The sequence below is a fragment of the Acartia tonsa genome, chromosome 10 (genome assembly GCF_053477335.1).
Source record: "Acartia tonsa isolate MP-2025a chromosome 10, ASM5347733v1, whole genome shotgun sequence".
Lineage (NCBI taxonomy): Eukaryota > Metazoa > Arthropoda > Copepoda > Calanoida > Acartiidae > Acartia > Acartia tonsa.
The window spans coordinates 36382744-36408538 of NC_137269.1; the positions used below are offsets into that span (position 1 = coordinate 36382744).

General features: G+C 32.1%; 1 protein-coding gene across 5 annotated transcripts in view; it reads left to right on the top strand.

The window, feature by feature from the left end:
* gwl (serine/threonine-protein kinase greatwall) overlaps positions 1–25795 on the top strand; it is a 48681-nt gene that overhangs the window by 3244 nt on the left and 19642 nt on the right. For all 5 annotated transcript variants that reach the window (XM_080174499.1, XM_080174498.1, XM_080174500.1 and 2 more), the window contains exons 5-21: positions 99–195; positions 1052–1114; positions 5355–5431; positions 6154–6250; positions 6558–6633; positions 7168–7309; positions 7653–7701; positions 9548–9590; positions 11378–11459; positions 12134–12185; positions 13851–13923; positions 14390–14484; positions 18778–18845; positions 19178–19379; positions 20214–20313; positions 20838–20945; positions 22428–22527. In XM_080174499.1, the coding sequence (XP_080030625.1) occupies positions 99–195; positions 1052–1114; positions 5355–5431; positions 6154–6250; positions 6558–6633; positions 7168–7309; positions 7653–7701; positions 9548–9590; positions 11378–11459; positions 12134–12185; positions 13851–13923; positions 14390–14484; positions 18778–18845; positions 19178–19379; positions 20214–20313; positions 20838–20945; positions 22428–22527 (1524 nt within the window). The remainder of the gene's footprint in view (positions 1–98; positions 196–1051; positions 1115–5354; positions 5432–6153; positions 6251–6557; positions 6634–7167; positions 7310–7652; positions 7702–9547; positions 9591–11377; positions 11460–12133; positions 12186–13850; positions 13924–14389; positions 14485–18777; positions 18846–19177; positions 19380–20213; positions 20314–20837; positions 20946–22427; positions 22528–25795) is intronic.

Below are 25795 nucleotides of genomic sequence, written 5' to 3' on the forward strand. Positions count from 1 at the left end.
CGGAAAGTATAGGTATACCTAGGTATCATTGTTTTTTTTAAATTTTTGTGCAAGCATTAAAAGGCCGAAAAAATAAAAGTTTATAAATATTATTGTCTGCAGGCAATTGCTGAAAGAAATGCCTTGGCCATAACAAAGTCTCCTTTCTGTGTTAATCTCTACTATTGTCTTCAAACTCACAACAATATTTTTTTGGTAAGTCATTTAATGATCCACCAGATAAATTTGTATCTCGACGTTGAATGCTCGAAATTATGCGAAAAAAGGATAGGGAGGTGCATATATGCTTTTTTGTCGTAAAAATATATTTCTTATTTCTACAATTCTACCAAAATTGTCAATTGAAAATATAAACTAAAGAGATTTTTGTCTCAAATAATTCAAAATTGTCTTATTTAGAGAGAAAAAAAGGAAAAATTCGTCTAGTTAGGGCAATAACAAACCCATAAAATCTCAATTATCCCAAAAACTAAGGAAGAAGCACCCAAATAAATATTTTGTCACTTTATGCTTCGAGCGACTGTAAATTCCCCCCCCCCCCCTTTTTTTTAAAAATATTCTTGTTTATTAAAAGTTTTATATTTGTTAAATAAGTTTTTAGTTTCCTAAATTAATTTTAATTACCTAGGTAATTACTAAGCAAAATATTTATATATTACCCACTTAAATTTCTTAACTAGAGTATAATTAATTTTCATCTTAAATAATATCAAACAAGTCAAAAAGTTTGACATTTAAGGATAAAAAAATAACTTCCTATTACACATAGTCTGTCTGTCCGTCAGATAGATCTCACTAACCGCAGGTCCTGGTAATGGGAAGGTTTTCCTTTTGAGCTATTTTATTTAAATTTAAATACTCTTTATAAGAAAATATACCATACCCTCCTCCCCCCCCACCCCCTCTAAAAAATAGGAAATTATTTTATACACATAAAAACAGTGTTTAATTTTGTGGGAATCCTGAAACACCCCTTTTGAGGTAAATCCCCCAGAGTAGTAACAGAGTAAATTACTGAAGTGACCGATTATAACTGGATCATCCATTTAAGGTGATGGAATATATGATTGGAGGTGATTTGAAGTCACTACTTGGAGTCTATGGGTATTTTGAGGTAAGCTTAAAATATTTTTATCAGCTGTAACTAAAAACATAAGGGGGGGGGGGGAAGCTCTGACACATTTGCGTAAACCTGGTGTATAGGCTTTATCTTTGGACTGAGAGGATAGGCTATTAGGGATAAAATCATTCTTATATGGTAAATTTCCCACAGATTTAAGATTTTTTGGATAGGCCTCCAGGTTCCGGAGCTCCAGGTTTACGCAAATGTGTCAGAACTCCCCCCCCCCCCTTAATTCGAAAAAATAGTTGGTAATTTCAGCTGATTTTTCATTATTTTGGGTGGCAACGCTTCGTTAGTAAAGACTACCTTTTTATCTGTCACCCAATATCGTTTAAATTTAATTATTTGCTCGTTGGCTAAACCTTATTCCTGATTTTTGATAGTTCCGAAAAGACCAAGCTAAATTCTTGGAACAACAGTTTAATGGAGTATCTTTTAAACTTTTACATTGATATATTGATAATGATTATGAATCATGAGAGGTATTGTAAAAAAAGGTGAACCTACTATTTATAACATATTCATTCATTAGATAACACTGTGGGCTACAATTGAATCAAGACAAAAGTAAGTGCCGAGCCCTGGGACCTATGTAGGGTGAAAATAGACATAAATCCTTGATGATTCCAGGTGGAGACAAAATATTTCAGCGGGGTCTTTTGGTTTTTTTTCAATTTTAAGTTCTGAAAAAAAATTGAAAAAAATATGAAAATCTTTAATAAAAAACAAACAAAAAATAATTTTCAATATTTTTTTTCACAAAAAGATTCAAACAACTTATATAAATACTATAAGCTTTAAAAAAATCACAATTTTCAAATTTAGACTTTCAATAAAAAGATTTGTAGAAAAAACCTAACAACAAATTCTAACATATTTCTGATCAACATAGCAATAAAACATCTTTTGCAAAATCTTTATCATCAAAAATAAATAGCACTTACTAAAGACTTTTTTTCATTTAAACTTATACTTTTCACATTAATTAACTTTAAAGATTGATTTTTTTAAAAAGAAAGGTTGCGTGATTTTTTTATTCATAATTAATTGCCTAATTTTGAGATTCAGATAAAAAACTTTACTACTTTATATTAATTGATAATCTACTAGCAGCGGCTACGCCTCTAGAGGCATATGAGGCCATTGGGTTGGGGGGGAAGTCGAACCCCCCTTACAATTACAGTTTTTTTTTAATGAAAAAGTTAAAAACATTTATTTTTGAGAGTTAATTCTCTTGGGATAGTGATGGTACCCTTCCCCAAAATAGTAATAAACCTTACCAGGACATATAAGAAGCTACCATGTAAAGGAGAACCATATTGGTTCAGTGGTTAGTGAGATCCCTTGGTGCACAAAGACTCACATAGAACCTGTTACTTTATTATAAAGATACATATATACACAGAAACTCTACAATCAGAGTATGTCTGTTTGTTCATCCGTCTGTATAAAAACAATACAGAATATATTTTTTTTGCTAAAGCGGCTACGCCCTTAGAGGCCTTTAGGGGCACTTAAGAGGGAAATAAGGGGTTTAATTCTACAACTATATTTTTATTTTAGGCTTAAAAAGGAAAAGTTTTGTTTGTGTGTTGTGGTCCTTTTTTAAGGGGCGATTTCTCTTCTCTTTCTCAAAAAAAGTTATGAACCTTCCAAGGACCAATGAGAAGCTACATAGTAAAGTAAAAAAAGAACCATATTAGTTCTTAAGCATCAGAAAGATGGACAAACAGACATCAATCTATTTTGTATCATAAATAGTGCTTTAAAGCAGTGAGAGAAATATCATCTGGAAAAAAAAATTTTCCTATCGTTTAAAAGTTATATCCCTGTATAAAAAAGATAGGATGTCTGTGTGTTTTTTCTGTCTGTGCCTAAAGTTCTTGCTAACCACTGGACCAATTTAGTTCTTCTTTATTGACCTATCTTTTAGACTGATAGGATCAACATATTAAGGAGTAGTTTAGTGTCTTTTAATCCTTATATAAAAGTAACAGTTTCTGTGTCTGTCTGTTTGTGTGCGTGTGTGTGTGAGGGTGTCTGTCGGTACCGAAGATTCTTTGTAACCGCTTAACTGATGTAGTTCTCCTTTTGGTTCCAGCTTTTCATGGTCCTGAGAAGTTTTGAGTTTGGAAAAAAATGAGTTCCTACCCAACATTTAAAAAAAAACTTTTTCTTTTACATACTATAACTGAAAGTAGGGGAGGGGTCAACTTCCCCCCACTTATCAAGGGCCCCTAGATGCCTCTAGGGGCAAAACCGCTAGTGATAAAATAATTTTTATCTTGAATTTTGATTAAATTGTTCTTTTTCCATTTAATAAAATATAATTGTAATTATCAACCTCAAAGAACATCCAGAATTAGGTAATTGGATTTAACAAGGGAAAAAGACAACATCCATAATTAGTGAAGCTGTTAAGTTTAAAAGAATACAAATAAAGAAAATAGCAAGTGTAATATACAGATGCAAAGATATATTAATCAGAGCGAGATGGGACAATGGACTGTTTATTACACTAGTCCCCATAGTTTAATATAGCAATTTGTTATTCGTTGCCTTAACTACTTAGGGGACTTGTTGCGATTTTTGTTTGGTTGGATTATTAAAGTAAGTGCCCAACGTTTCAACCATTAACTGAAACATACAGAAGGGTTATCCATGTATCATATTTGGGAATGTAAATCAATTTAGCGGTCATTGTCTTATCCCTTTAGATCCCTGAATAGTAATTAACAATGATCAAGGGTTCTTTTTTTTCTATGTAGCTTCTCATTGGTTCTTGGAAGTTTTATAACTTTTTTTGGGAGGGTACCTCCACCATCCTAGGAGAAATCAACCCCTAAAAAAGACCCCATTTCACACACAAAAAATAACTTTTTCTTTTTAAGTCTAAAATAAAAATCTAGTTGTAGAATTCAACCACTTCTTCCCCTCTCAAGTGCCCCTAAAGGCCTCTAGGGGCGTAGCCGCTAGTACCAAATAAATATATTCTGTAATATTTTTATACAGACGGATGAACAAACAGACATACTCTGATTGTAGAGTTTCTGTGTATATATGTATCTTTATAATAAAGTAACAGGTTCTATGTGAGTCTTTGTGCACCAAGGGATCTCACTAACCACTGAACCAATATGGTTCTCCTTTACATGGTAGCTTCTTATATGTCCTGGTAAGGTTTATTACTATTTTGGGGAAGGGTACCATCACTATCCCAAGAGAATTAACTCTCAAAAATAAATGTTTTTAACTTTTTCATTAAAAAAACTGTAATTATAAGGGAGGGTTCGTCTTCCCCCCCAACCTAAGGGCCTCATATGCCTCTAGAGGCGTAGCCGCTGCTAGTAGAGTATCCCATGATATAAAGCAGTAAAGTTTTTTATCTGAATCTCAAAATTAGGCAATTAATTATGAATAAAAAAATCACGCAACCTTTCTTTTTAAAAAAATCAATCTTTAAAGTTAATTAATGTGAAAAGTATAAGTTTAAATGAAAAAAAGTCTTTAGTAAGTGCTATTTATTTTTGATGATAAAGATTTTGCAAAAGATGTTTTATTGCTATGTTGATCAGAAATATGTTAGAATTTGTTGTTAGGTTTTTTCTACAAATCTTTTTATTGAAAGTCTAAATTTGAAAATTGTGATTTTTTTAAAGCTTATAGTATTTATATAAGTTGTTTGTATCTTTTTGTGAAAAAAAATATTGAAAATTATTTTTTGTTTGTTTTTTATTAAAGATTTTTATATTTTTTTCAATTTTTTTTCAGAACTTAAAATTGAAAAAAAACCAAAAGACCCCACTGAAATATTTTGTCTCCACCTGGAATCATCAAGGATTGATGTCTATTTTCACCCTACATAGGTCCCAGGGCTCGGCACTTACTTTTGTCTTGATTCAATTGTAGCCCACAGTGATAATCTTTCTATTCAATGTTAAAGCAGGGGTGTATATTCTGCAAAATTGACTCTGCTAAAGGGGGGTGTAAAATGTGTGGGACCCCATAATATAGATAAGATAAAAAGTTTTCAATTTTTCCCCGCCTTGCTTGAAAAAAAAACAGGAGGGGAAAAAAATAAAAAATTTGCAGCAGGGGAAAAAAATGAATCTTGTGCAGAATATATGTACACCTCTGTGTTAAAGTCATGTTCTTACGGGTTGTTTGGACTGACACTAATGATAGAGTTGCTGCGCAATTTATAAGGGTCAATGTCTTCTTTTTTTCTTAGGAAAGCATGGCTGTGTTTTATATTGCTGAAGTTATCTTGGCTTTAGAATATCTTCACAAGAAAGGAATTGTCCACAGGTAAATTTCTTTCTCGTATTCATTCGAATCCGGTGGATAGGAACCGGTTCTCAGCAATACGAAAAAACTATGTCTAGCATCGTATTATATCCAGTTTTCTACGAATATAGAAATGTACAATCATAAGATTAAAACCAGTTTTTTTAGCCGGTGCCTCCGGCACCTCGGGGCTAAAAAAACTAGTTTTAATCTTAATATTGTACATTCTATATCCGCGGAAAGCAGTTTATAATACGATGCGAGAAATAACTATTCTGCCCACACAAGAGGTTACACGCCTAGAGACTGATTAGGTGCACATACAGAGGAGGGTTTGACTACCAATTTTTTTAGTTGGAGAAAGAGGTTTCCAGGTGCGATTTCTAAAAGGAGGGTGAAGAAGCAACCTCCCCAAAAATGTCTTTTTTAAAACCTACCTTAAAACTATAAGAATCTTTACTGTAAAGGATAGACTTATCGGTTCAGCAGTCAGCGAGATCACTCTGTAATGAAACATTATGTTAAAAACATTATGACACTTCATACGTATTTTAACAGTATATCAACATCTAGTATTGCCTGGTAATCTAATCCCTAAAATTCCTTTTTTATATTCATCAAAATATTTACGATGAAAAATTGTAGCAAATATCATTACAGATCAGATAAAATAATACAGTATTTTTATCTATTTACATTAATTGATATTTGGTTATGATTTAAACATAATTTTGTATATTTAGGGATGTAAAACCGGATAATATGTTGATATCAAGCACAGGTCATCTAAAGCTAACAGATTTTGGCCTCAGCAATGTTGGTATCAACAGAGAGTTGCAGGTACGTAGGGAGGGAAGGGACAGTAGAGTGTAAATAAATTGGACTAGCATCCTAACTTTTATAAACACTGTTTCTAGTTGCTAGCTTTCCGCTGAGAATAAAATATTAATTCCAGTTTTGTTGACCCCGAATTCCTCACCAGAGCAAAAGACCCGGACCAAAAAACTGGCATTGATAAAATGTTTTTTTCTGTATATAATTCCATAATAGGATACGATACATGATTTTTCAGTATGACTAGGAACTGGTTGTAATCCAGCGGATATTAATAAGTTTCGAAGCTATACTGGAATATATTATTATTTAGGTAGCGGATCTACTTCCTAATACTCCATGGATAAGTAAGAACAAGGCACAGGACTACAAGCTTATTCGAACTCCAGGTTTATTTTTACTTTTTATTCTATTTTCATTTATGACCTATTCAATCTCAGAAGTAGGATGTAAGTGTGTCTGTATACATAAAAGTTTGCGCAATTTGGCCATTATTCATTTCATTATTTTCGGATATAAAATCCAAAAATATATTTTTTTTGTTTTTCTATGCATTAATTGTCTGTCTAGGTATCTGTAGTGGGGTGTATTTGTATTTATCTTATGTCATGGTCATTTTCAAGATTTTTTTATGAAAGTAATCTTTTTTTTCCTCATTTTATATATGAATTGGTGGGTATAGTCCCTTTCGTGGCAACGCTCCTTAAGGGGCGATTCTTCGTTTTTTTCACAGTAGCTTTTCACATATTTCTAGCCCTGCGGGGCCAATTGCTTAACCCTGTGGGGCAATCAACTAACCCAATATAACCTAACCTAAAATAACCATTTTAAAAATACGACGAATCGCCCCTTAAGGGGCGTTGCCACGAAAGGGACTATTCCCGTTCTTGGTTCTCATATTAACATTGTTAAATACATTTTAGGTCAAATTCTGTCATTGACGTCTCACTTATCCTTTGTGAGTAATGGAAATGGAACAAACGCTTCATCAATTCAAAGAGAAGAGTCTCACAGCCTAGGAGGAAGTTTTAGCCAAGATACTAGTCACTCTCGTCCAGCTTCCAGGTACATTTTCTATCCAGATATTTATTTTTGGCTATCTCTGCCTGTCTATATATCTCAGTAAGAAATTTTAGCCAAGATACTAGTCACTCACGTCCAGCTGCTAGGTACATTTTCTATCTAGATATCTAGTTCTGGCTATCTCTGTCTGGCTATATATCTTAGTAAGAAATTTTAGCCAAGATACTAGTCACTCTCGTCTAGCTTCCAGGTACATTTTCTATCTATGTATCTAGTCTAACTATCTTTATCTGTTTATATATCTTACTAGTCCCGCTTCTTAGTATTGTCCAGCTTCAAGGTATCTAGTTCTGGCTATATTACCTGTCTAATTCTATATATCTAGGATGTTTGGAAGTTTAGGCCATACAGTTTCACATTCAAAATCACACCAGGTTAGTTCTCTTCATTTATTTAATTTTGTAAGATTTTAAAACTTTACCCATGTGCGTGTTGTAGAAATTGTAAAGTGTTCAATTTTTCCTTACCACATTATCACTAACTAGCGGCTACGCCCCTAGAAGCCTCTAGTGGCACTTTAAATGTTTTTTTTGCGTTCAAGTTTCTAAAATATGTTGCATAAGAGTCTCTTTATACGATACCTCGCAATGCAAATGTTACGTACGAGTCTCTATACTATACTATAATAAAAATTTCGATTTATTATTATTTCTCTTGTGAGGGTGGTGGTACCCTCCCCCAAAATAGTTATAAACCTTCCCGGGACCTATGCGAAGCTACCCTGTTAAGGAGAGCCCGATCGGTTCAGCGGTTAGCGAGATCCTTCGGTACAAACAATCACACAAGACACACAAACATCCTGTTACTTTAGTATAAGGATGACGTTGAACATTTTTACATAGTACCAATTGCTGCTGCCAAATCAACTGCGTGAACGTTAGTGTATTGGGAAATACTTTAAACCCATTAAGGGGATAGCTCATTACTGTAAACAGTGTGGCATGACAGAAAAAATGTCCAGTCAACTACTCCACGAAAAATCAACCATTATTTGTTATTTATATTTTGATTATACACGTCAATAATATGTTAGCGGTAGCTATTAATCTAAGAAATAGAAATCTAAAGGAAAAAGATTGGATATTTAAGTGAAAAGTAAATAAAAAATCTTCATCTGAACTTATGGAAAATTTTTTTTTTAGATAGGATAGAATAGAAATTTTTAAATCTAAGAAAATAAAAAATTCAATATCTCTTTTTTATACTTAGTTCAATACATTTTCCTTATTTATTAAAAGCGCAGCTACTCTATTATCAGGTTTTGTCCGTACGTTACCAGTACCAATTTTTTCGTGTTTATTTACATACACACTTTTTTGAACTGCTGTTATTCTATCCTTTTAAAGATCTTTGTAACCGCTGAACCGACATGGTTCTCCTAAACAGAGTAGCTCTGGGAAGGTTAATAACCAAAGAGTAATTGCTTCTTGGAAAAAAATGAGCCCCTGAAATAATAAATTGATAGATTTGGGGGTTGACTTTTCCATCAAAGACTCCCCCCCCCCCCCTTCCGTCTGAAGAAACCTCTAGGGGTGTAGCCGCTAGTTTCCATCTAAAAGTTAATATTAATTATGGGCATAATTGTTCATGTTTTACATTGTATACAATATTTAGTTTCAAACTAATTGAACCCATAGAAATCATACAATATTAATTTTATATCTCACTGAATAACAACAATGATTATTAGATAAAAACAAGAACGATAAAATCCCTAAAAGCGACACTCTACAAATTCTAGTCAGAATGTGCCCTGTCGTAGGAAGGAAGTGCCATTTAAAAACCAACCGAATTGGATAAAATTTTGTAAAGATAGCACTAAAATATCGCAATTTTAAAGATCAAATCTTATTTTTTTTAAATATGTTAAATTTTGTTATGTATTAATATTACCTATATTATTTTTATATTTAAATACTGAGTTTTATATAGCTAAATAGTAAATACTATAAAATAATAAATAATATTAAAATTAGGTTAGAGATGAAAGAACACCGATTATATTAAAGCCCCCTCAAACCTTTAAAACACCTAATTTTTTAACGAAAGCTTGGACTTCCTTGCTTCACAGATTTGAGTTTCAATGGATGTTGTGATACTTGCTTTTGTTTAAAAGATATTAATATCAAAGGAACCTTTTTAACTGCCCCCCAAATATTTTTTACATTTATTTCGCTTGTTGGCTATACCTTATTTCTGATTAATATCTTTTTTTTTTAGTTTTTGGAACCAGAGGAGGAAAAAATGTCAATATGCTCATCAGGTAAGTTTTTATTTTTGAGGGAGTAAAATTAGGGGTGTCAAAGGTTTGATAGGGGGTATTCTGATGTATTTTTTAAAAAGTTTTAGGTGAGGTAAAGTAAAATAAGGGGTTTTCTCGTATTCGTTCGAATACGGTGGATAGGAACCGGTTCTCATCCATACGAAAAAAACTATGTCTAGCACCGTATTATATCCAGCTTTCTACGTATGTAAAAATGTACAATCATAAGATTAAATCAGTTTTCTTAGCCCTGAAGCACGGGCTAAAAAAAACTGGTTTTAATCTTACATTCTATATCCGCGGAAAGCGGTTTATAATACGATGAAAGAAATAACTATTAAAGTTTAAGGAGAAGGGAAAAAATGGTTATACTTTGACCTATTAGAAGCTACATTGTAAAGGAGAATCACCTGTTAGCGAGATCCTTCGGTACACACACAGATAGACATACAAGACATCCTGTTACTTTTATATGAGGATGAAACATATTAAGATCAAATCTATGCTTAGATAATTAAAGTCATTTATAAGTTAGGACAATTATATTTATAAGTAGTCTGTTAATTAAGGGGAGCATAAAACGTCAATTTTGATGCAAATATCTCGAAACCTAGTTATCATTTTCTATGATTGACGGCCGACAGGACATGCTCTAGTTATAGGGTACTTATGCTACTAGAGAGAAAAAAAAAGATGTAAATCTTAAATATATTTATTTTTTAATATTTTTTAAGTACCCCAGGTATACAATCTTTATGTCTAAAACTAAATTATTTTCTTCAGATTAATATAAAAGTAATCTGTCTTATCTAGTTAATTTCATTTTAGGGGACATTTATAGACATAATAGGTTTTCTGTTTTTCAGTTTTCTATAGGGCAAATTAGAATTAATATTAATAAAAACAATAAATTCCTCATATATAAGTAACAGTATGTCCGTGTGTCTCTGTACCGAAGGATCTAACCGCTAAACTGATATATTTCTCCTTTTCAAGGTAGGTTCTATTAAATCTAGAGAAGAGTTACAACTATGTGGACTGTGGAGTGGAGGTACCACCACCATATCCCAAGAGAGATTGCCTCTTGAAAAAAAATTAAATGACCACTCAAACCACTCCACCTATTTCAACTTAAGAAAAAAATATTTTCTTCTTTTCACTGAACAGGATTTTATCTAATCTAAAATTGAAGTAAAATTTGTGGAATTTGTAAATAATTCTAATTTTGAATAAAATAAAATTCACTTACACAAATTTCCTCTTGTATTCTCTCGCATAACATGTTACTAAAAGATTAAGGAAATTAAATTGTAGAATTTAAATTCAATTTTGAGGTTGTTCATTCATGTTTTCAAAAGTGTGTATCTTTTTTTATATCCTATAATATAAAGTAGTAAGCTTTTTTTTGTCTGTAGCGAATGATCTCGCTAACCGCTGAACTGCTATGGTTCTCCTTTAGAGTGAAGCTTCTTATAGGTCCCAGGATGGTTTTAGGCTGTTTAATTTTTATAAAAAAGTCGTTGTAAGGTTTAAAGTTATTTTTCTGCACTTTCATGTCCCTTCTAATATCCCTAGATACTAGGGACGCAGCCGCTAGTTATTAACATTGGAAAAGACAATAATCCTATTTTTTAATAGAATGTGATTATTTTCATAGTTTGAACTATATTATTCCCAAATTTTCCTGCTGTTTTTTGCTTATGCATATTTAACAAATTTATTTTAAAAAGTATGTGCAAAATTGAAGCAATTTATGTTGATTATTTCTTATTCAAATAATTTTTCAGGCATCAAAGATACCCCATGTACTAAAGCGTCCAAAAGCAGCCATCATGCAACCCCAGCTACCCGCGGTATTAAATTGACACGGTGAGACTATTTTTTATCAGAGCTGGATCTTTTAATGTGTAGCCGTTGTCGTTGCCGCTGCCAGAGGTGCAGCCACTAACCTAATACGCTACGCGTGGCCACGGCTTTAAATCTTTAAATTACAACTACTTTTTGAATTTTCAGTAAAAAATGAAGAAAAAAAATATTAATAATACTTAGGTAAAAACTTCAAACATTTAAAAATCCATGTTTTAATGGCAGCACTGGCAGTGGCACGGCTACGGATACGAATACGGCCACGACTAAAGCTACGGCAACGGCTACACATTGAAAGATCCAGCTCAGTAAAAATTTAAAAAGCTATATATTTACAGTAATGGATTTATTATTTCTTTGACCTTACACCAGGTTATCATGTACTCTCTAATAAAGTGAAACGCTTAGCTGGCTAAAATAACGATCCCTCCCACACCCTCATACTGGATGAACGAACTGACTATTATTGGATTTATTATTACATGGACGTTACACCAGATTTTATGTTGGATGAACTAACTGACCAATATATGAGTTCCATGTTAGCAACCTAAATTGACGACAATTTTTCACCTGTCCTAATATCCAATTATATTCTATGTAACTAGGTATTCTAAAGTTGAATTATTGAGAAATAAGTTTGTCAAAGATCGTACTGGAAACAAATTTATTTTTAGGAAGAAGTCGTTTATAGATGTGATTAGCCAACACCAGAGCAGCATGGAAACTAGGAAAAACATTTTGCAAAATTATGCATTAAAAATCTTCAAAAAGGGGGCTATTCAGTATTCAATGGGGGGGAAACCAAAAAATAATGCAATTCTTTCAAAATGGAAAACGGTGTTTTGGGTAATAATAAAATCATACAAAGGGGGAAGTAGGTTGCGCTAAAAATCCGTAAAGGTAAGAGTTTTAAGGCTTAAAAACAGTAGTAGCACGATAATATTTACTAAATATGTGTTTTCTTATTGAAAAGAACTATAGACAAAAATATTAGTGAAAAATATTTTGTGAATATTATCGTTCTACTACCTACTGTTTTTAAGCCTTAAAAACTCACACTTTTACGGAATTTTAGCACAGCCTACCTCCCCCTTTAAATGAAAATTTTATAATAACTGCAAGGTTACAATTTAAAATTCAAATAGGTATTATTTGGTAAAAAGGGGTAAATTTTTTCGCGAATTTTCCGTAAAATTGTGTGTTATCGTTTAGTTAAATGCGCCTTTTAAGTCAAACTAATCTTGATTATGAACTAATGTATTATATGAAATTGTCATAATTAAGAACAGTTAGACCTAATAAGCACATTTGACTTAATGCTAACACACACAACAAAATTGTTTGAATTTTTAAAGTTTTTTTTTGATTTTTCATAATAATGTGTATTTTTGATTATTGCACTAGAATACCGTTTTCCATTTTGAAAAACTTGTATTAATATTTGGTTTTTCCTCAATGAATGTATAATTACTTGGTTCAAATTTAAGTAAAACTATTATTGATTTGTGTAAGCTTATTGAATTAAAAACTAAAGCTTTTAATGATACATTAAAGATGTGTAGTACATTTGTATTAAAGAATGAATTAAAGGGTTTATTGATATTGCTTTTTAAGGGCTTAACTTTAAGCTAAATTAGAAATATTTTCTATTACATTTTTCTTTTGTATAGTAGTACATCTAGAAATATTAGAAATTTAAAATTCATATAGTTGGCTGGACTAGAGAGATTACCTATTACCTAAGTAGGTAATTAAATTTAAATTACCTAGTAGATTACCTCGTACGGGTGGGATTACAGTCCAGGACCTTTTCGACTTGGTGTACTGTCTAGGTCCTAGTACAGCAATCCAGGAGAACTAAGGATGACGTGTTTACGCACCCTTCTATGTCCAAACACCGAAGGATATTAGGTTAAGTAACATCCAACAGACAACCAACTCTCTGTGATGCACGACCTTTGTCTGAGAAGCCTAACTGTGCATGGTAACGAGTTGCGCCTGTTTTGGGCCAAGGCATTCCCCCTACTATTATGTTGCGCATCTGACATAGCAGCAGTAGGAACCATTTTTAACGTCTTTAGTTATGACGCGGTGTCGGCCCGAGATTCGAACCTATCACCTTCACGACGACGAGCGGATGCGCTACGTGTTGAGCCACGGTCGCGGGTTTAATTAAAATTAACACAACTCTTAAAGTTTTATGTTAAAAGTATGTTATTTTTTTTACTTTAGAAAAAAGGAAATAAACTTACAAATAAAAAAAAAACAATTAAATTCCCCAAAGTTGATAAGCCAACGAATCAGAAAACGTTATTATATAACTTTACGGACTAGCGTAGAAAACAAACCTCTCTTATATAAATGCATAATATATATAAATGTTTGATGATCAGTCAGAACAGTGTACCATCTACCTCCTCCTTTGGTCCTGCCCTTGTAGCAATTGATATTGATATATCAAATAAGGAATGTTGATACAATAGATTTATTACCCGAGATGCGCAACTATACAAAAGAATACGCCCAACTTATATTTCCAATGTTTTATTTAATTATGATTTAATAACTTGATACAAGCAACCATCGATTCGACCATCCCCATTTTTAATTTTAGTTTTATTTAAAGTTTCCTTTTTTTGAAGGGGGATTTTTTAGGTTCAATTTCTCTTGGGAGGGTGGACATACTCTTCTCCAAAATAGATACAAACCTTTCCTAGACCTATAAGAAGCTACTCTGTAAAAGAGACCCATTTCGGTTCAGCGGTTAGCGAGATCCTTCTCTACAGACAAAAACAGCTTACTACTTTATATAGTAGGAGGATTTAATAATACATTTTGTATAAAAGATGATTATTAAAATTAGATAAAATATACTGTGTTACAATGCCATAGACATTTTATAGATCTATTGTAAAAACTAAAAAACGCATAGGGTACAAACAATGATGGATATGAACTTTGTGGAGAGGGGGAGGAGGATTTTGTTTTACCCCCTCCTTCTTCTAGCTTTGATAATGGACATCAGGTAGATTAAAATTTTATTATTACATTATTATATCCCAGTGGCTAGCCCCTAGATGTCTCTTATTGGGGGGGGGGGGGGGGGGGGGCACTATGTTCCAGCGAGTGACAAATAAGCGTTTTTTACATTTTGGAAAATACACTTTTAAACAATTGTTTAGTATTATACACAAGTTTTTGGAAATAAAGCCGAAAGAATTAGCTCTTTACTATGAAAAATAAGAATTTCATGTGTAATTATACCAGAGGTATGGAATTAAGTTCCTTTTCATCATTGTTAACAACTACTTTTAAGGTCAACTAAACTACATTTCAAATCAGTGTGGACCCTTTATTTTTAAAGCTATTTTTAAGTATAATATAATTTTGGAATCAGTAGGTATGTAATAATTTATACGTTTAGCCTTTAAAAGAAGTCAAATCTCCATTTTTTGATGTAATTGTAGATGGTTTACTTAGCATACCCGATTTCTGTAAAATAGACAATTTTCTTCTAATGAAAATTTTACGTTTGGTTCCAGATCTCTTAAGCGCAAAAGAGCGCAAGCAAATCCTCTTACATGGTGATATTAGATGTATGTATAATATCAGAGAACGGTACCCTGTGTATGCGAAAGTATGCGAAGTTTGTTTTTTTAATCCCTAAATATACTGGGTCTATCAAAATATAACAATTTTTTAAGATATAAAAGTAATTTATTTTCTACTTATTTAAAACACATATTCATTTAAACTAAAAGTAAAGAAAAGTTTTAAATAAAGATTATCCCTAAATGTCTAGGCTCTTATCTGAACCATTTTACCTTTTTATTGGGGGGGAGGGGGGGGGGGGAATGCACTACTTATATCCACATCTGAACCCATTAAAGCTAGAAGTTTAAAAATTTTTATGTCGTTTCCTAATTCAAATATATATTCTTATTTAATTCGTTAGCATTATTTACTCCCTTCACCCTTTCATTAAACAACCTTATTCCAAAGGTGCTTTCATACTTATTAAAAAAAGACAAGTAGAATTTGTATTGTTTAAGATAGAAAATGCTTCCTTTCAAGTGAATTGAAAATAAAATAAAAGTATTACATATCAGAGATTTATAGGGATTAGACAATGGCCGAGAAATTAATGTACATTCCCAATGCTAATACACAAAATTGCCTCTTCTATAAATTACAATTAGTGATTGAAACGTTTGGACACTCAACTAATAAACTAACCAATCAAAATTCAATAAAAGTCCACAAATTGTTATGCCTACAAATAAGAAAACGCTATTTGGTGAATTTGGGTACTATTATAATAAACAGCCCATTGTCCCCTCCCTCCCTACATATACACACAGAAAATAAATAAGAAATAGGCTCATCTGTATGTCAACTTTGGATTAGAAATCGAAAAATATAAATTTCGGCGGCGGCGGTCGGCGGGAAAACGGCGGGAGATTTTCATATGATTTCAGTAGGTCGTAGATACTTGTTAGAAAAGATTATGTTTAAAATTTGAAGTCTATAGGTCAAAAATTGCGGTCTCAAGAGCTGTTTAAATATTTTTGAGGGATCAGGACCTGCAGGATCATACCTGGACCCTGAAATTGACTTAAACACTTAAATTTGATATTGGTATGTACTGGTATAGGATATTTTAGTATTTGGTAACTTAAAATGCTTAGTTTAAGGCAAACAAAATATTTTTGCTCTTTACCTGTATTACCCTGCCAGGTTTGCTGGCATCCTGTGCCAGCCAGGATGGAGATATTTAAATTTCGCCATTATATTGAAAGATATATTGATACTTATTGCTATTTATCAAAATTCTAAAATATACACTCTCTATGATTTTTTGTCATTTCTTGGCTTTTCTGGAACACGGTGGGGGGGGGGGGGATTTTTTCTTAAGGACGATTTCACTTCATAATAGTTTTAAACCTTCCCAGGACCTGTGAGAAGCAACTTGCAAAGGAGAATCATATCGGTTCAGGGGTTAGCGAGAACCTTTGGTACAAAAGACGCACAAAGATCCTGTTACTTTGATATAAGGGATGGTGAAAAATTTACACAAAATCAAGATTTAATATAATCCCTTTAAAGTTGATAAATGAACAAGTTGATAAACTTTTGTTTTTTGTGGGAGGGGGGGGGGAGGCGTTTCATTCAGTCAATTGCCAAACCATCTCTCTTGTTAATTACTATCAAATGCTAAATAAAGTCAAACTTACATAAATAGTTTGAATGGAATTAACAAGTTGAAATAATTAAGCATATTATAAGTTAGTTAGACTTCAATACAAATTGAATATTGAATAAGAGCAACACCAACCATTAAAAAGTATATTTGTCTGTAACAAAAGATATCGTTAACCGCTGGACCGATATGGTTCTCTAACAGGCCCTGGTAACGTATTTTCTCTATTTTAAGGAAGGGTTACTCAACAGGGATCTAAAGGGATAAGATAATGGCGATAAATTTTTCTACATCTTTAATGATGACAAACAAATTTCCCTTTTCATTGGATTAAAATTAGAGGTTGAAACGTTTAAACACTCAACCTAATGAATCAACCATTTAAAATTCACTTAGACCCCTAAGTTGTTTAGGCAATGAAAAAGAAAACGATTTTAAAAACTTAGGGGTCTAGTGTAATAAACAGCCGATTATCTCCTTTTTCTTTGGTTACTCAGCCCTTCTCGGAAAAATTGGCTTTAACTCCCACCCCTCCCCTCAAAAAATAACTTAATTTTGATTTTTTTTTTAAACTAGGTAATTAATTTATAAATTTTGTTAAAAAAAATAAATTCGGAATGTACCTTTAATTTGTACTTATGTTTATACCTATTCATAATTAATAACATTGAATGGGTGAATATTTTTACGTCATTGAATTCATTTGAAATCATTCAAAATATTAATTTTTTGAAGTACGAGTTAACTAGGGTAAAGCGGGGCGATCTCGGTTTTGAGGTGAAGTCGGTATTTTTTTGACCACCTTCATTAAATGACATTTTTCTCCATGTTCTAATCGACTGACAGAAAAAAAACATAAAATCAAATTTGTTCCTTATTAAATTGCCTACAAAAAATGAAATTTTTGTGAGATGAATTTTTAGGGTACTTATTGGGTCTTAAAGTCGGACGACAAAAATTTTTTTTTTTCGATTTTTTTGCTTCGGTCGGAAAAACGGTAAGTTGGCGAAAAACTGGTAAGAGCTAGAGCTTAGACGTCTTCAGGGGACTTATTAAGAATCTAATAGGCTATCCATTTCCGTTTAAAACTTTAAAAAGGCTTGTATAGTTTTTTCTTAAATCGACTAAAAGTGAAGCGGGGCGAATTCGGTTTTTTCACTTTTTATACTAACTTTTTCAATTTTATATAAAAAAGTGAAATTTTCGAGAAAAAAAGTCAAATTTCTCGTACTTAGAAAATTTTTTTTTTTTGTAGAAAAAATTGTCCGATCTTCATAATTTTTTTTGTGAATGCTCTTTATTACATTTAGCAACTTTAACCTTTAGGGCATGCTGTAATTAAATCAATATGTCATAGGTTTTTTGAAGCTGGAAAATCGACCACAGATTTTGCCAAACTTTTCTCTTTTTTTTCAACTTGATTTTTTTAGGAAATTTTGCTAATAGAACTAATTTTTTTTTGGCCAAATCTATTCAAAATTGCCTGAATTTTAAGGATCAGGCCTTTAAAGTCATAAAAAGTTATTTTTTCTAGTAGTATTTTTATGTTTTTTATCAAAAAAATTTTCGAAAAAAAAAGTCAAATTTCGCGTACTTTGGAAAAATTATTTTTTTTGGTAGAAAAAATTTACCTAACTTAATAAAAATTTTTGTGCATACTCTTTATTACATTTAGCAACTTTTACCTTTTGGGCATGCTGTAATAAAATCAATACGTCATCGATTTTTCGAAGCTTGAAAATGCCCTACCGACTTCGCCTCAAGGCGGGGCGAAGTCGGTGCCGTTTTAGAGATCAATTTTGACAAACTTCCCAATGTCCTAGGTTTACGTCCTTTTAGGACCTGATCGACTTTTCCGAGATCTTTCTACTGGTCTTGGTCCCATTTTAAAAAAATAATTTTTACGATTTGCAGGTTCAAAAAACCGAAAAAAAGACCGAGTTCGCCCCGCTTTACCCTAACTTATTTAGCAGACTAATTTTACGTGGTTGGGTTGGGGGAGTCGTCCCTATAAAAAAAGACCAAATCAGTGAAGCGTGCCCTAAGAAAGACATCCTACTAGGTATTATTTTGAAAGGATCGACTTAAATATATATTTTAATTGATATCTTTGTTTAGGATAAAACATTAGAATCCTACTCCTCATTCCCTGACCTTAATTTGTCTCAATATGACGATGTTTTTAGGTGAGTTTTAACAGTTTCGTCTCGCTTCTCTACAACTTGAAATTGTCCGTTTGTCCGTCTTGCTTGCTGTAATAATTAAAGTGTACTTTTATTTTCAGTTTATTTATATCTACGGTATAATTTAACTAGCTTCATACTTTGAATTATGGAAAGAAAGCGAAGTAGCGGGTTTCGTCGTATTTTCACATTAGCTTTTGTCCTAACTCTAGCCCCTACGGGGCCTATTTTCTTATCCTGCTGGACGTGGACAATCAGTAACATTTAACTAACATAACCTATCAAAAGCAATTGTGAAAATTCGTACTTAAAAGTACTTAATTGCCCATGTTTAGTGATAAAGAGAATCAAAGTCCTGTGAAAGACCTGGGTAGTAAATCCTGTATAGAACTTGGCCAACTATCCAAACCCTACAGCCTACAAACCAGCATGGAAGAGTCATCATCAAAAACCGGTTTTCGGCTGAGCCCCGCGAGTGCGGCGGCTGTAACTGGTTTTCAGCAACCGGTTTTTACCAGTTCTTCTTTTCATGGACAGGTAGACCTTTATGTATATGATTAAAAACAATAGTTACAGTCTAGATCATCTAGACTTTAAGAAAATTTTAAAAGCTCTCCAAATCCAGCTTTCCAGCTGCTTAAACTGGAAAATATTAGTTAATTTCAGTTAATACCAAAGTTAGACTAGAAAATAGTTGATAACATCAAAAATAAGTCAATTTGTAAGAAGAAAATATTTTGTCATTCATTTTCATTATAAGACTTCTATATGAATCAATCTTGAAGAAAATAAATATTTTGAAATTAGTAGCAGGGCGGAAAAAGATTGAGGTAGGTATATTTTCGATGCTAGTCTATTAGAAAAAAATAATAGGTATACCTATATTACCTAGCCCTTTTTTATTGACAAAATAGTTTAATATAGGAGAAATTATACTTTGATTTTTACTTTCGTTTATCTGAGCAAGTAAATAAAGTGAAATGAAGAATTTTGAGAGCAATCAAAAAGACTCGTTGTTTTAATTTCAATATCTTCAAGTTTTAGTTTGTTTTAATTTTAATTGTATTTTGTATTAATAAAAGTATTATGTATTATTAAACCTTTACTTTCGTTATTTTGTATTATTAAACCTTAACTTTCGTTTAGAATTATTGTAAGACAGAGATGGTAAAAATTAAAAAAGAACAAACCAGTTTGTTTTTTTTGGTTTAAACCGATTTTTTTTTATAAAAACCAGGCTTTTTTTTTTTAATAATATCCAAATTATAGGCCTGCCCCTCCTATTTTTTCACCCCCCAAACGGGGGTATAAGAAACCAAGTGGTTTTTTTATTGCCAACTCTGTCTTTTAATAACCTTTTATTTGTTTTAGGAACTACAAAGTCCAGAATTTAAATCGAAGCTAAAAGGTGGAATGAATATTTCAAGAAGTCCTTTAAGAGATAATAATGGAAGACCTGTCTTTTATATCGGTAAGTTTAAAAATATTTCTCGTATTCATTCGAATCCGGTGGATAGGAACCTGTTCTCATCCATACGAAAAAACTATGTCTAGCATCGTATTATATCCAGTTTTCTACGAATATAAAAATGTACAATCATAAGATTAAAACCAGCTCTAAAAAACTGGTTTTAATCTTATAATTGTACATTCTATATCCGCGGAAAGCCGTTTATAATACGATGCGAGAAATAACTATTATATACTTTTTAGTTATCTTTGTTTCTGTTCTTACACTATTCGTCTTTTAACAAAACAGGGTCGCCTGATAAAATCAGCAAGATAATCTTAAGTCCATTGCCACAATATATCACATTGTCAATTTATTAATAAACCAGGGTCACCAGATGAAATCAGCAAGAGTACCGTTAAAGCCTTGATACCTTATATTAACCTATAGGTATATATTAATACAGAATATCTATTTGTAACTTTGTTTCTATTTAACTTTATACAAGTGTCTTTAAATGAAAACACAAATCCCTACTATAACAGGGTCGCCAGATGAAAACAGCCAGAGTAGCCTAAGTTCTAGTCCCAAAACCTTATCATGTCCGCCAACAAGTCATCCCAATATTTCACCTGTTGATAAGTCAGCTTCAAGTAAGTTTATTTTTTATAGTTTTAACGAAGCTTCTCTATAGTTTCTAAAGTTATGTTTTCTTCTGTGACTTGTCTAATATTATGCTTTTTTTGTGTGGTTATACCTTATTTTTAAAGATAATTAAGGGAAATTTATTTTTCTGACGTATCATAATGAAACTGGTTATTTAAAAAAAAGGCTGATTTATCTAATAATCATATAACTAACCCTTGTGAACCAAACCCGCAACCGTGGCTCAACACGTAGCGCATTCGCTCGTCGTCGGAGAGGTGAAAGGTTTGAAACTCGGTCCTATTTTGATAATTTTGATCATTTAGGACTAAAATAATATTTATTATTATGTTATTATCCATCACACCACCCCTTACCTCATAATATTTATTATTTAGGTACAGACCATATATGTCATTATCCATCACACCACCCATACCACACAATAATATTTATTATTTAGGTACAGACCATATGTCATTATCCATCACACCACCCCATACCACATAATAATATTTATTATTTAGGTACAGACCATATGTCATTATCCATCACACCACCCCATACCACATAATAATATTTTATTATTTAGGTACGGACCATATGTCATTATCCATCACACCACCCATACCACATAATAATATTTATTATTTAGGTACAGACCATATGTCATTATCCATCACACCACCCCATACCACATAATAATATTTATTATTTAGGTACAGACCATATGTCATTATCCATCACACCACCCCATACCACATAATAATATTTTATTATTTAGGTACAGACCATATGTCATTATCCATCACACCACCCCATACCACATAATAATATTTTATTATTTAGGTACGGACCATATGTCATTATCATTCACACCACCCCATACCTCATAATAATATTTATTATTTAGGTACAGACCAGATGTCATTATCCATCACACCACCCCATACCACATAATAATATTTTATTATTTAGGTACAGACCATATGTCATTATCCATCACACCACCCCATACCTCATAATAATATTTATTATTTAGGTACAGACCATATGTCATTATCCATCACACCACCCCATACCTCATAATAATATTTATTATTTAGGTACAGACCATATGTCATTATCCATCACACTACCCAATACCTCATAATAATATTTATTATTTAGGTACAGACCATATGTCATTATCCATCACACTACCCCATACCTCATAATAATATTTATTATTTAGGTACAGACCATATGTCAATATACATCACACCACCCCATACCTCATAATAATAATTATTATTTAGGTACAGATCATATGTCATTATCATTCACACCACGCCATACCACATAATAATATTTATTATTTAGGTACAGACCATATGTCATTATCCATCACACCACCCCATACCTCATAATAATATTTATTATTTAGGTACAGATCATATGTCATTATCATTCACACCACGCCATACCACATGATAATATTTATTATTTAGGTACAGACCATATGTCATTATCCATCACACCACCCCATACCTCTTCATCTTTCTCGAGCTTAAACACTGTCAGAGCTAACAATGAACCTGTTCCACCCAGGTTAGTTTTATTCTATTTGCAGTGATCTTTCTAAAGTTGTTTGTTCTTGTTTTTTTTGTGTATAGGTGTATATTGTTTAACTTAGTTCAACTTCTTCATTATGCGTTTGAGGGGGGGGGGGGAGTTTGTACACTTATAGGAAATGAAATTCAGTATCAAATTTTGGGAGGGACGTGTGGGCTTGTGTTTATAGTTATCGACCTAATTCTTTTTGTAAAAGCTCTTATATGACTGGATGTACACGGAAAACTTTTAAAATTGAATTTCGGGACTTTCCTTCTAGGGGATAGTGGAGCAAAAGAACCCACAAAACACTAAAAATATGAGATATATATTATTTTTAGAGATATCAACCTGATTTTTTTAATGAAAACTTTTTAAAAATAACTGAACTTAGTAACCATTACACATTTCATTTTGGGACTTTCCTTCTAGGGGCTTGTGGAGCAAGAGACCCCCCAAAACTAAGAATAGGAGTTCTGAGCTTATTTTTGAAGATATCAACCTGATTTTTTTTAAAGAAAACTTTATTAAAATAACTGAACTAAGTAACCATTACACATTTCATTTTAGGACTTTCCTTCTACAGTCTTGTGGAGCAAGAGACCCCCCAAAACTAAGAACAGGAATTCTGAGCTTATTTTTGAAGATAACAACCTGATTTTTTTTAAAGAAATCTTTTTTAAAACAACTGAACTAAGTAACCATTACACATTTCATTTTGGGACTTTCCTTCTAGGGGCTTGTGGAGCAAGAGACCCCTCAAAACTAAAAATACGAGTTCTGAGCTTGTTTTTTAAGATATCAACCTGATTTTATTTAAAGAAAACATTTTAAAAATAACTGAACTAAGTAATCATTACACATTTCATTTTTGGACTTTCCTTCTAGGGGCTTGTGGAGCAAAAGACCCTCAAAACTAAGAAGCTTATTTTTAAAGATATCAACCTAATTTTTTATAGAAAACTTTATTAAAATAACTGATCTAAGTGACCATAACACATTTCATTTTGGAACTTACCTTTTAGGGGCTTGTGGAGCAAAAGACACCCCAAAACACTAAAGATATGAGTTCTGAGCTTATTTTTAAAGATATTAACCTGATTTTTTTCAAAGAAAACTTTTTTAACATAATTGAACTTAGTAACCATTACACATTTTATTTTTGGGCTTTACTTTTAGGGGCTTGTGGAGCAAAAGACCCCCAAAACTAAAAATATTAGTTCTGAGCTTATTTATTAAGATATCAACTAGATTCTTTAAAGAAAACTTTATTAAAATAACTGATATAAGTAACCATTAGCCTGATTTTTTTAAGAAAACTTTTTTGACATAACCGAACTAAGTAACCATTACACATTTCATTTGTAACTTTCCTTCTAGGGGCTTGTGGAGCAAATAACCCCTAAAACTAAAAATATTATTTCTGAGCTTATTTTTAAAGATATCAACCTGATTAAAAAAAAAAAAACTTTTTAAAATAACTGAACTAAATAAACATTACACATTATTGATATCTTTAAAAATAAGCTCAGAACTCATATTTTCAGCGTTTTGGAGGTCTTTTGCCCAACCAGCCCCCAGAAGGAAAGACCCAAAATGAAACCTGATTTTTTTTAAAGAAAACTTTTTTAACATAACTGTACTAAGTAACCATTACACATTTCATTTTGGGACTTTCCTTCTAGCGGCTTGTGGAGCAAAAGACCTCCCTAAACACTTAAAATATTTTTAAGAGCTTATTTTTAAAGATATCAACCTGATTTTAAAAAAAATCTGTTGTGGCTACATAGTTTAGTTATGTGAAAAAAGTTTTCCTCATAAAATCAGGTTGATAGATATCTTTTAAAATAAGATCAGAACTAATATTTTTAGTGTTTAGGGGGTCTTTTGCCCCACTAGCCCCTAGAAAGAAAGTCCCAAACCTAAATCTGTAAAGTTACTTAGTTCGTTTATTTTTAAAAAGTTCTTTGAAAAAATCAGGTTGATATCTGTAAAAATAAGCTCAAAACTCCTTTTTATAGTTTTGTGGGGTCTTTTACTCCACAAGCCCCTAGAAGGAAAGTTACAAAATGAAATGTGTAATGGTTACTTAGTTCAGTTATTTTTAAAAAGATTTCTTTAAAATTCAGGTTGATGTCTTCAAAAATAAGCTCAGAAATTCTATTTTTAGTTTTGGGGGGTCTTTTGCTCCACAAGCCCCTAGAAGGAAAGTCCCAAAATGAAATGTGTAATGATTACTTAGTTCAGTTATTTTTAAAAAGTTTACATTAAAAAAATCAGATTGATATCTTAATAAACAAGCTCAGAACTCGTATTTTTAGTTTTGAGGGGTCTCTTGCTCCACAAGCCCCTAGAAGGAAAGTCCCAAAATGAAATGTGTAATGGTTACTTAGTTCAGTTGTTTTAAAAAAGATTTCTTTAAAAAAATCAGGTTGATATCTTCAAAAATAAGCTCAGAATTCCTGTTCTTAGTTTTGGGGGGTCTCTTGCTCCACAAGACCCTAGAAGGAAAGTCCCAAAATGAAATGTGTAATGGTTACTTAGTTCAGTTATTTTAATAAAGTTTACTTTTAAAAAATCAGGTTGATATCTTCAAAAATAAGCTCAGAATTCCTGTTATTAGTTTTGGGGGGTCTCTTGCTCCACAAGACCCTAGAAGGAAAGTCCCAAAATGAAATGTGTAATGGTTACTTAGTTCAGTTATTTTAATAAAGTTTACTTTTGAAAAATCAGGTTGATATCTTCAAAAATAAGCTCAGAACTCCTATTCTTAGTTTTGGGGGATCTTTCTTGCTCCACAAGCCCCTAGAAGGAAAGTCCCAAAATGAAATGTATAATGGTTACTTAGTTCAGTTATTTTAATAAAGTTTTCTTTTTAAAAAATCAGGTTGATATCTTCAAAAATAAGCTCAGAACTCCTATTCTTAGTTTTGGGGGGTCTCTTGCTCCACAAGCCCATAGAAGGAAAGTCCCAAAATGAAATGTTTAATGGTTACTAAGTTTAGTTATTTTTAAAAAGTTTTCATTAAAAAAATCAGGTTGATATCTCTAAAAATAAGCTCAGAACTCATATTTTTAGTGTTTTGGGGGGTCTTTTGCTCCACTATCCCCTAGAAGGAAAGTCCCGAAATTCATTTTTAAAAGTTTTCCGTGTACATCCAGTCATATAAGAGCTTTTACAAAAAGAATTAGGTCGATAACTATAAACACAAGCCCACACGTCCCTCCCAAAATTTGATACTGAATTTCATTTCCTATAAGTGTA